Genomic DNA, 12,041 nt, shown 5'->3' with positions numbered 1-12,041 from the left:
TGACAACCTGTCTCTCACAGCTTGAGGACACTGTCAGGTCTTGAAAACTTAGCATTCTAACTATGAACATTCTCCATACTCTTCTCTATAATTTGCTATTGTAAAGAGAAGGAGAATTTTTGTATCAATCAAGGGCTCCTTTGGTTCATTCCCTTCTGATTCTCAAGTTATTTTGACTCAGCCGTAAAACCGTAAGGAACAATTTGACGCTAGTCAGTCTTAATATTATGAGGGTTAAATGCAGCAAATTCAAAGTTTTCTTGTCTGCCAGGTTAGAACTGTTTCTTACAAATAAACCAGCTGATCTCATCTGTCATCAAAACTAACACTCACTTGCAATTTAACTCGGAAGAATATTAATATGTCTGTTTTGCATCATATACATTTTTACTCTGAATTACGGATCACTTTAAAATGCATTTTTCTTTTGGTGATACTAAATAAAATTTATTTCTTACAATTTTCAAAACATGTGCAGTTTAATGCAAACCTTTTTTGCGCTCTGTTGAATTTAATTAGCTTCAACTCAAAACAGAGAAATAAGGAGCTGATTGCTTTAACTGCTAAGTTTCTCAAGCTTATTTTCTGAGAAAATTTAAACAGCATAGTAAAGTAAGCTTTCACAACACAGTTGAATTAATAAACGTTAATTTACACAATTGTTAATGCCTGTCTCATGTTAACTATGATCGATTAAAAATAAAAAAAATGTTGTCGACATTAATGTATACAATAGGGAATGTATCTATTTAGAAAAAAATCGTGAATCATTAAGAGGCTCAATGTTGTTTCTCATCTTCCAGATCAGCAAATGCGCCGTTTTGTTTCTTAATTAATGTCCCTCTTGAACAGAGCCGGTAAGCGACGGGGTTTATGACAGGCAGAGTTTAAAACTAGCAGAGGCAATTTAAGTTGTTTACCTTTACATGGTTGTTCTTCTTTCATAATGTATATAAGACTACATCGCAGAGAGCATGCAGAACAAACAAGGAATAGGCCTATAACAATTCCAATCACTTTCACAGCAGAAGAGATCTAGAACGATTGTCGTTAAAAGCGAGCCACATTACAACATCGGGACAAACAACAAGAACTGAAAGGGCCCAAGAAAGAAAAATAATCTGGGGGACACGTTCGCGCGTAATAAATAATAGGTAATTGAGAGGTTGCACAACAGCAAAGTAGCGATCCAGGACTGAACTGCACAAATTTACAAATTTGCAAATTTGCAAATTTACATGAACAGCCACCTTAAATAATCCACCCTATAAGCAAAAGGAACTTCAGGATCGCATCCAGTTGTCTTCTCTCAAACGAAAAGGGGAGGAACAGTACTCAGCCCAACACAAACATCTGCCACGGCAAGTGAAGCGACAAACGCGTTGGTTTTGGTTTGAAGCCGCCTTCTTCTACAAACAAGGAAAATGATAAATCCATTTCCAGTTATGGTCAGAATGGAAAGAGACCAGCCAAAAATCCAAAACTAAGTTTTACATTAACAGCTTACCTAATGCTATTTCAGATGCTAGGATGATTCTCTAAGCAGATGATGCTGTATTACTTTTTGCGGGATCAACTGCAGCTGAACTCAAAGAGTCCTTCAGTCTTGGTTTTACGCAAATTTGCAGCTGGTACCATGATAACAAGCTGACCTTGAATGTTGAGAAAACAAAACTGATGCTGACTGGAAGTAAAAATGTACTAACATCTTTTGAGGACTTTCAATTTAAATCTGATGATGATGTGATCATTGATCGTGTGAAATCTTTTAAATACCTTGGAGTGACAATTGACGAAAAATGAAATTGGAGGCCTAATATTTAGTTTTGTTTAGTTTAGTTTAATTCATTCGCCACGGGAATGGCAGGAGAAAGGAACAGAACTTTCGTCCTAATTGACACCTAACTCCTTTGTACCCACCCATCCCACCCCAGGGGAGGACATCCATCACACAGTAATCTCGTGCGTGGGAAATTAACGTCTCCTACGTCCCCTAACCCTGCAGGAGACGGGACCTACATTTATTCGTCTCTATCCAAGAAGACTAGAATATCTAACCATTTCTTGATGTTATAGAAAGGAAGTAAATTCTTCTCAATTATTTTAAGACTTTGAAATTTGATCAAGAGGTTAGGTCATCGTATCTGTGTTTTTAATCGCATTTCCCATATGCTTGACGAAAAGATTCGCCTTGCGTACTACAAGGGTTTGGTGCTACCTCATTTAGACTATGCGGATATAATATGGGGCGATCAACCAGGGTTAAAATCTGAAATGGAACAGCTACAGGCCTTCCAAAATAAGTTTGCTAAAAAGGTCTATGGCAAGAAGGCCTCCTCTCAGAAGAGGCAATGAAAGAATTAATGTGGTTGCCTTTGGAATTTCGTCGTCGTGCGCATCGTTGTGTACTTGTTCAGAACGCAATAAAAGGAAACATTCCTGAATACTTTGAGAACTTTAAATCAACACTAAATTCACATGGTTACAACACCAGAAATGGACACCTTCCACGGCTTAGAAGAATCAGAACGGAATGGGGAAGATGCATAACGTCTTATCAAGCAACAAACGAATGGTTGGCACTTCCGCCTGAGTTGAAAAAGCCTATGCCACCATTAATTTTTAAAAGACACTTAAATAATTATTTTTTGAAATTACCTTTTAACCTAAGCATATTCTTAATTTTAGTATTTTAATATTCGTGCTTTTATATGCTTCTTTACATCTACGTATACAAATTATTATTTTCTTTTAATTTTTTTTATCTAATCTAAATGTATTTTTTGTCAGGGTACCCCCCCTGAAAACCACTCAATGTGATGGGAGTATCCTCTTTAAATATTATTTATTATCATTATTATTATTATTGTTATTATTATTACTATTTCCATTTTGGAAAGGGTGACTGTACAATGATAAACTATCAAGATTGGCGCGAGAAAAAAGTTGAAGTGACACTAAACGCGTGAACCCACAAGCTTTACAGCTTTACCAATTATCGTTAAACAAAAGGATTTGATTGATTGGTGACTGACTGACTTAACTCGAATGAAAACTAGAAGATGGACGTGCGATAAACTTGGCATTTTTTTCAACGCTTATTGTTCCAGCTTGTTTTCTTCCGGTTAAAACTATATCTTTGAAATAATTTATTGATGCCTGCTTCGGCTAATAATCATTTGTGAGCTCCACTCATTAATGAGCTTTACTCATTAATGAGCTTTACTCATTCATGAGCTTTACTCATTAATGAGCTTTACTCATTTATGAGCTCTACTCATTTGACATGCGAGGAATTTCAAAGGTGCAAGAATTAATATACTATTAACAATGGGGAGAATGGCAAAAACAGTGAAACTATGGGTGTAAGAGCGAATTTCAAAGAAAATTTGAAACAGCTTCTCTCATTACGAATTCAAAGCTAAAAATAGCAAGAAGAGTTAAAGCCCGGTCAAGTTCATTTAATACTTCAACGCAACAATGATCTCTCAACATCGTTAGATCGTGTTATGAGAAGTTGTGAAGGAGCTGGCCGAGGCGCGCGCAACATCTCAATCGTGCAACTTCCAAAAATGTTGCAACAAAAATTTGACCATTTCAAACTCGGTCCAACATCTTGCAACATGCTGCACAATGTTGGTACTGGGTGGCCAAACGTGAGCAACAAACTGCGCGCAATAATGTTCCGAGATGTTGCATTGAAATGTTGCGTGCGTTTAGCCGGGCCTTCATACGATTTTAATCCAGAAACAAAATTTCTTCATGGGTCAATTATTAGTTGCATGGTTTGTGAGGCGCGTCCTAAACTTGAAGATCAAAGACGGCAGGGGAGTTAAATTGGCAAGAATTCTTCCATTCGGAGTAAACTGCCGACAGGAGCTCTTCTTCTAAGACGCAGGTAGCTTGATAACAAGATGATTAAAGCGACGCAAAAAATGAAAGACAGCAAGGCAGAAAAGCCCAAAAAATTCCATTTCGTCAAAATAAGTATTTTAAATATTGAACGCTGGCTAGAAACAGTCGCCCGAGAGATGAAAAACACCAGAAAAACGCGGTGACGCTGGACAAAAGTCAAATATTTCAAAGGCACTACGACAGCAACATAGCGCTCCAGGACTAAAATGCGCAGCTTTACGGTGGAGGCGAACGGGAATAAGTTCCAAAATCGTTAGATTACTCGTCCCAATCGCTCCCTTCGGGGCAGAAAAATAATAAAGGGACTGCACTCAATCCAACAAAGAAGTTAGCAAAAGCAAGAGAAACGATAATCCCTGAGGCAGCTTTTAATATTTATGAAATCTCCTTTATATATGAGTATATCAGAGGGCAATCATGCCGCCGTTTGTCAGGTTCTTTAATTACGGTGGAGATACTGTTCTTGCTATAAATATACATTTTCGTTGAACACAATTTTTCTTTTTTCGTCGTTCAAAATGTACATAAAGCTACATCGCAAAGCGAATAAGAAAGCTACAAGAAATAAGCCAATAACATTTGCATTAGTTCGAGTTTCACAGCCGGCAAACTTAAGTCTGGTTGATAGGCTGACTGACTGACTCATAGACTGACATTCAATACTATAAGATGAAACAGACAAACTAGCAAAATTATACGAAAGAAAAGAAATCTAAAGGAGCGGGAATGGGTAAGAATCAGTAAGATTAAAAAAACCTTTTTCAACCATTACATGATCTTCTCTTCTCACCATGAACGCACTGTGAGAAAATCCGTAAACATTTTAATTTCATCATCTAGTAATTGGCTGTTAACTTGTGGAAGGAACGATTGTGGGTAAATGGACTAATTCTGGTTGAGAAGAAGTTTATCAAGGGTTTGCAGTTCTCAGTGGACTGACGTGTTAGGCATTATAGTTGCGTAGGATGAAAGAGTTGTTTTCATGAATTGGTTCAATGTGGTTTCTTTTTTTACACATGACACAGCAAATATACCGTGTTATCTCCTTGATTATATCTCTCTTGAAGACGGCGTAAGCTACGGGGTTAATAGCGGAGTTTAATACAAGCAGTGGCAATTTGTATTCTTGATCATCACACGGTTTTTCGTGATTGTTCAAAATGTATATGAGGCTACATCGCAAAGCGAACGAGTAGGCTACAAGAAACAAGCCAATAACAACTGCCATTATTTTTACAGCAGCCTTCTCCTGGATTTTGAACAAAAATCGCTGATTAAAGCGGAGTTGTTTTGCTAAGATGTGGGCGGCTCTTTCGTGCTTATAAATAACATGGTACATTGATCCAAAGCAGAAAATTAACCCGCAACCCAGCAAAAATTCTAAAAACACAATGAGAATCGATATCAGAACTTTGAAGAGCAGAACTTCGCTAAAAGCAAGCCACTCTACTAAAAAAGCCAAGACAACAACCACTGCGATGGTCCAAGAGATAAAAATCATCTGGAAAACGCATCTGCGCGCCATAGAAGTCAAGTACCTCAACGGCTTTACAACAGCAATGTAGCGCTCAAGGACTAAACTGCACAAGTTTGTCACAGATGCGTACCCGAACAGCCACCTTAAATAATCCATCCTGCTTGCCAAGAAGGCCTTAGGATCGCATCCAGTTATCGCCTCACAGACGAAAAGCGGGGGAAAAGCTGTGAACCCAGCACAAAAGTCGGCTACAGCAAGAGAAACTATAAATGCGTTGGTTTTTGTTCGAAGCCGCCGTCTTCTACAAACAAGGAAGATAATAAATCCATATCCAGAATAGGTCAGGATGGAAAGAGACCAGCCAAGAATCCAAAACCACGTTTCCATATTTCGATATTCAAGTGGCCGGCCCTACACAAATGAAAGCTGAGAAGATAATCTCTCGGTGAGGAACTAATGTAACACCATAATTCACAAGAAATTTGAAAGCACCAGGTGATTTTGTCTGGTGTAAGCTCCCCCTAAAACATATCACATTTCATTGATTAGCATGAATTCTTGCCGCTCTTGCTGTTAGCTCAACAACCTCCATATAATTTCATTGTTAAGAATTGATATAAAGGAAGGAAACTGATTGCAAGAGAGGCACGTTCGGGGGAAACATTCGTCAGTGCCGCTGTACTTACTAATAAAAAGTCGCATAAATTACCACGTTTGCGTTAGCATAATATATTTTGATGAACTAAATGGAATAGCTCAAACCCAAGCATTAATGTAAGAATTCTCCATACTCTTCTGTATACATTCCCGGTGCTTATGAGAAGGAGAATTTGTCTATCAACCAAGGGCTTCTTTGGTTCAGTGACTTTCGTTCTTTTCCGACTCTCAAGACGTTACTTTGACTCTGCGATAATACCGCAAGGAATAATTTGACGCTAATCATTCTTAAGAAAAATTGAAAAACTGCTTGCTTGCCAGGGTAAAGCTGTTTCTTAGAATAAACCAGCTGATCTCAACTGACATCGAAACTAAAACTTATTTGCAATTTAACTGGGAAGAGTACTAATCTGCCTGATTTGTATCTTATATATATTTACAATGAAAAGGGGATCTTCTAAAACCATTTTTGTTAATTTTTATATCAATTCTTCCAAACATGTCCAGTTTAATACAAACCTTGTTTGCGCTCTGTTGCATTTAACTAACTTCACTCAAACAAAGAGATAAGGGAAGGTACGTTTTTTATTGGGGGGAGGATGGGCTGGGGCTTCGGAGGGGAGGGTCATTAGTAAATATTTGAAAAATCGGGGAGGGTCAACCCTGTTTGATACGCAGCCGGGGAAGGGTCGCATTTTTTTTTTTCTTTGGCAAGGAAAAAACTACTCCATGTCGGTTAGTTGACTTTTAATTATTTGTTACCAAACACGCGAAGTGTATAGAAACCTAAAACTTATATACAAGGAAAGCTACCAGTCTAAATCAATCTACATCATTTTAAATAGATGTCGGAATATTAGATCAAAACACTATCTTGTCCCAACTAACGTAAATTGTCTCTCTCGACCCGTGCCCGCTTTCGTCTATATTTTGACGTCGGTAATGTTTCCGCGCGGGATTCTGGTATAGAATTAGTGTCCACTGACGATTCGTTACTTGAGCTACTCCATCTGATAGGCTTAGCCACGAGTTTCTCGGAAACTTTTCGGCAAGCTTTGAGATTTCGGCAACTTTTTAGAATTTTGGCAACTTTTAGAATTTTCGGCAACTTTGGGCTTTTTGAGGTTCTCTGAAGCCACTTTCTTCACGTTTTGAGCCACATTGGTCAGTTTTCGATAGACATTCATTCAATTTATTCTAAAATACAATAATTAGGGCCCCCTCCATGGGTTGATTTTTGTGATGCGTTATCAAGAGGTCAGCGGTATCACGTTGCACGTTTTTCAAGATGGCGGACAATTACATTGACCATTTGTTGATCAAGTGAAATGGAAAGAACCTCTGATATTATCATTGGACTTTGATAAATGAAATTTTGATAAGAAGCAATGTGCGAATTTTTAATCTTTAACACCCAAAGAAGGTACGAAAAGCATAAAAATTTTGGCAACTTTTCGGCAACCTCTTGGAAATTCAGCAACTTCTCGGCAACTTTTTAAAAAATAGCAACTTTTTGGCAACTTTTAGACACTTTTATTGGCAACTTTTTTGGGATTCATCGGCAACTTGTGGCTAGGCCTACCATCTGACCTCATGAAGTCCTCGCATTCTCCACAAGCGCATTTCCTTCTTTCTATTCCTCGCACATCCTTGCCCACTTTCAAGTTTTCACCGTGCAACGCTATGCAATTAACTGCTTTGTGCGCAGACACGGTTATGTGAGCAACACTTCCGGTCAGTTAATTTCACTTCCGGTTATTTTTGGCTTTGAAGAGGTGGGGGGAGGGTCAGATCCTTTTGTTTAGGCATTCATGAAGGGTCATGCATTAATCCAATCTGGAAAGTGGGAGGGCCACGACTTTCTTGGCAAAAAATGTCTAAAGTATCCCGGCCCACCCCCCCAAATAAAAAACGTACATTCCCTAACGAGCTGATTGCTTTAATTACTAGGTTTCTCGGGCTTATTTTCTATAAAAATAGTAAAGTGAGTTTTTTCAACACAGCTGAATTAATAATTTTTCAAAACAACCTTATCTCAATCGCGTCGTAAACTGTCAAGAAACGTACGAGAAACAATTAAAATTGAAGTAACACTAAACGAACTCACAAGCTCTATAGCTTTAACAATTATCGTCTAAAAAAAGAATTTGATTGATTGATGACTGACTGATTGACTCAACTCGAATGAAAACTAGTAGATGGAAGTGCAATAAAGTTAGCATTTTTTCAACCCCCGCTGTTCTTGCTTTTTCCCTTCCGGCTAAAACCATACCTTTGAAATAATTTATTGATGCCAATTACGACTAATAATCATTTATGAACTCCACTCATTTATGAGCTTTACTCGTTTATGAGCTCTACTCTTTTCACCTGTGAGGAATTTCAAAGGTGCAAGAATGAATGCACTATCAACTATTCGGTGAATGGCAAAAACAGTGAAACTAGGAGTGTAAGGGTGAATTTCAAAGATAATTTGAAACAGCTTCTCTCAGAACAGCTTCAAAGCAGCAAAGCAATTAGCCCGGTCAAATGCACATAACAGTTCAACGCAGCATCTTGCAATATTTTTGGATCGTGCTATGAGATTCTCAAGATCTTACTTTGACTCAGCGGTGTTAGCGTAATGAACAATGTGGCCCTAGCCAGGGTTTGGGGCTTGAACGCAGGAAATTCAAAAGTTGCTTGTTTGCCAGGTTAGAACCGTTTCTTACAGTAAACCAGCTGATCTAAATTGGCATAAAAACGAAAACTCATTTGTAATTTAATTAGGAATAGTACTTATCTGCCTGATTTGCATCATACGCGTGAAAAGCGGATCTCTAAAAAAAGCAGTCTACTCGTTTTTAAAGCGAAGTTGTTTAGAAAACAAACACCTCGAGGTGATCCTGGAATATAATTTTACTTTTATTTATACTTGTCGACGTCTAAGTCGAGTAACAACTGATGCAAACTTAAAAAACAAATGTTTTAGAGTTCTTGGATTAGCTGAAAAAATTGCTTCACTTTATCCAAATGATGTGAAAAAAACTTTTCGTCGTGTCCTTCTTGATACCCCGCTTGAAGACGGCATAAACAGTGGAGTCACTGTGATAGCAGTGACTCCACTGTTAATCATCATTTAACGTTTTTCCGCCTCAAAATGTAATTATTTTTCCAGCCGTTACTTATTGATTGTCGAATTGTGGGAAAAAATAATTATAGCTGAAGAAAGATTCTGGTTGAACATGTTTTTTTCCATATAAGCTGTTATGCTTTAATGGATTGACGCGTTGGGCATTATGGCTTTTCATTCATGACTCAATTTGGTTCCTTTTTTTCCACGTGACACAGTCAATATGCTTTGTTATCTCCATATTTATCTCTCTTGAATACGGCGTAGACGACGGGGTTAATGGCTGAGTTCAATTTAAGAAGGGGAACTATATATTCTTTATCATCACACGGTTTTTCGTCTTTCTAAATGCATATAAAGCTGCATCGCAAGGCGATTGAGTGAGTTAGAAGGAATATACCAATAACATTTACATTTCTAAGTTTGATGACGTCGATTGTCGTGTTTTTTGTTTGTTTGTTTGTTTTTTTTATGCCTAATTTTAGCTTATGGAGTTATCAACTAATCAGGGGAGAAGTAACTGTCTTCCTTGAACACATATTTTTTCCCCAAGGATCGATCGTCGTTCCTGTTAAGACGAATTCGTCGACTCGTCGAAAGCGAGACGGATTTGAATACAGCTGCATGCGCGTGAAAACGGCATTGGGAGAGGTAGATCCTCGAATAAAGTTTAGTTTTGTATTACAGCTGTTAAGAAACGGTTTATAACTTCTTCCATGCTAGTTCAGCCAGGGTATGTCAATAGCAATTTTTGAACAAATTCAGTCTCATATTAGAACAGAATTTTTATAACGGTGCAGTAAAAGAAATGGCATTATTGTATAAGCATATCTGTTGTTACTAAGAAAGGATGGCTCTATATTATTAATACAACATCTTCATAACGCTAACCATGAATTTGAATACTAATCAACATCATCGCATCAGTTATTATCTAAGAGGCCTCGAGACCATCATTGTTACGTAAACGGCCTTCATTCCTTCTTTGGTAAGTTAATGGTATACTATTTACATGAGAGAAATGCTGCGGGGAGACGTTTTTGCGAGCATTTGTTTTTTAATCGATGAAAAGTGCACAAGTAATAATGTCCTGGCGGTGACATGATAAATTTTGATGACTAGCAAGAAATTAATTTCTAAAGATAGCTAACTAAGGGGTTTGATGATCTTTCTCTGTCAGCTCCGGGACATTGTCAGCTCTCCTATTGGTGTGTCAGATAGAATCGCATAATTGAATAAAATCTCGCATTCTGATTGATTAACGAAGCGAGGTATTTCGCGTAGAATTGCTTGTTGAAAACGAGACTAAGTAATAATGTTTCGCATCCACATATACATAAAAACTATTGTCAAATTATAACACCACAACAGGAGACATTTTTTTTTAAGATGTCCTTTTAAATTGTTTCAAAACCATTGCCACCTTTGAAGAAGCCAAAAACAAACAAAAGCGTTTTTCAAAGTGAGCCTGAGGTTCTTCCTTGTTTTTAACTGAACTGGAGTGCACATTTCGGATAAAACCAAACAATTTTATTGCTGTTTTCTTTTTTATTTTTATTCAACTATTCGATTCAACGAGAATCTATTACCTGAATCATGAATTCCGAGTTAAATTGCATTTGAAAACCGATGGCGCACCCACTTTTACTATAGGCCGACCGGGTCATGTGACAAGAAAGCTTATACAAATTTATTAGATCTTATTGTCTGATATGAGACGAACTTCTCATCATGTCATAATAAAAATAATAATAATGGTAATAATAATAATTATAATCGAATTTTCGCCCAGGAAAACCCTTCAGTAAAAAGTACTGTTATCAACGGGGTCACCACGATCGTGAAAACTTGTTTTTAAATGTAAAAGAAGGAGAAATGAGAAACAGAAGAATCACTGAAGATGCAGAATTTCATGGCTCAAATTGCAGTTCTTTTTTCCTTTTGTCATTTTTGAACATTCGCATTCTAGTTGCGGGGGTGTTCATAGCAGCTGCTGTCTGCTTGTTCAATTAAAATTGCATGTCTAACAGAAAACGTTTACCTTCTTGTTGCATTTTGTCGGTTTAAATCATAAAGGTATACATTTAACAAATCAACTCTCACCCTCGATCTTGTTTGCTATCAGGGGTTAATATTCTACGCACTGCTATGAATATTCTCTTTGCTGTTCTATTTAAATGACAAGTAGACTTAGTTTATCAATTAGGAGCTTCTTTGATTAACGTTCGTTTCCTTTAGGATTCTCATGACTTTGATTGTGATACCGTAAAGAGAAATTACAATATGCTAGTCGGTCGGTCTTACGGTTTATAGTTGAGCACAGTAAATTCAAAAGTTCCTCGTTTGCCAGAGAATCAGGAAGTTTCGTCTAGAAAACCAGCTGATCTCAGCTGGACATCCGGCAAAATTAGATCTCATTTCCATTTCGCTCGAAAAAAGTACTAGTCTGTTTCATTTGCATAAATTATAAACCCTACAGGGCCAACGAGCAGACTGCAACAATCATCGTGGAGTCTCGCTGTTGTGTATTGCTAGTTAGCTCCTCTATGATACAGGAGGTAGCGCCGGTATAGTCGTTAATGTAGCGGCCGTAGAGTTCAGGTTTGGGGTCGTTGTATTGACTGAAAAATTGGTGTTCAATAAAACCTACGAAAAGATTGGCGTAGTTGGGTCCCATTTTGCTACCTATACCTATGCCACTGGTTTGCTTGTAACAATAGTCCCAGAATGAAGAGCAATTGAGTGTAAGCACTCGTTTGGTTAGGCGGAGTATAGTGTTTCAGAATGTTTGAGGACAAAGAGACCCTCGCCAAATTAGGAATGACAGTATAAGGAGATGCAATATCCACGATAAAAACAAGTTCGTCTTCGCCAAGGAAA

General features: G+C 37.7%; 1 protein-coding gene across 1 annotated transcript; it reads right to left on the bottom strand.

Moving 5' to 3' along the window:
* Positions 1 to 4,280: 4,280 nt before the first annotated feature.
* Positions 4,281 to 6,085, bottom strand: LOC148715684 (octopamine receptor beta-2R-like). The gene has a single exon (XM_088746625.1). It carries the CDS (start codon positions 5,777 to 5,779, stop codon positions 4,859 to 4,861), a length of 921 nt encoding a protein of 306 aa, XP_088602751.1. The 5' UTR covers positions 5,780 to 6,085; the 3' UTR covers positions 4,281 to 4,858.
* Between the last annotated feature and the right edge of the window lie 5,956 nt (positions 6,086 to 12,041).

Source organism: Stylophora pistillata, unplaced genomic scaffold (genome assembly GCF_964205215.1).
Source record: "Stylophora pistillata unplaced genomic scaffold, jaStyPist1.2 SCAFFOLD_1005, whole genome shotgun sequence".
In the NCBI taxonomy this organism is placed as follows: Eukaryota; Metazoa; Cnidaria; class Anthozoa; order Scleractinia; family Pocilloporidae; genus Stylophora; species Stylophora pistillata.
Note: the sequence above shows the minus strand (reverse complement) of the source record. Positions and strands in the feature narration are given on the sequence as shown.

Coding starts and splice junctions, on each gene's coding strand:
- LOC148715684 (XM_088746625.1), bottom strand. CDS start 5,779: ATGGAAACGTGGTTTTGGATTCTTGGCTGGTCTCTTTCCATCCTGACC.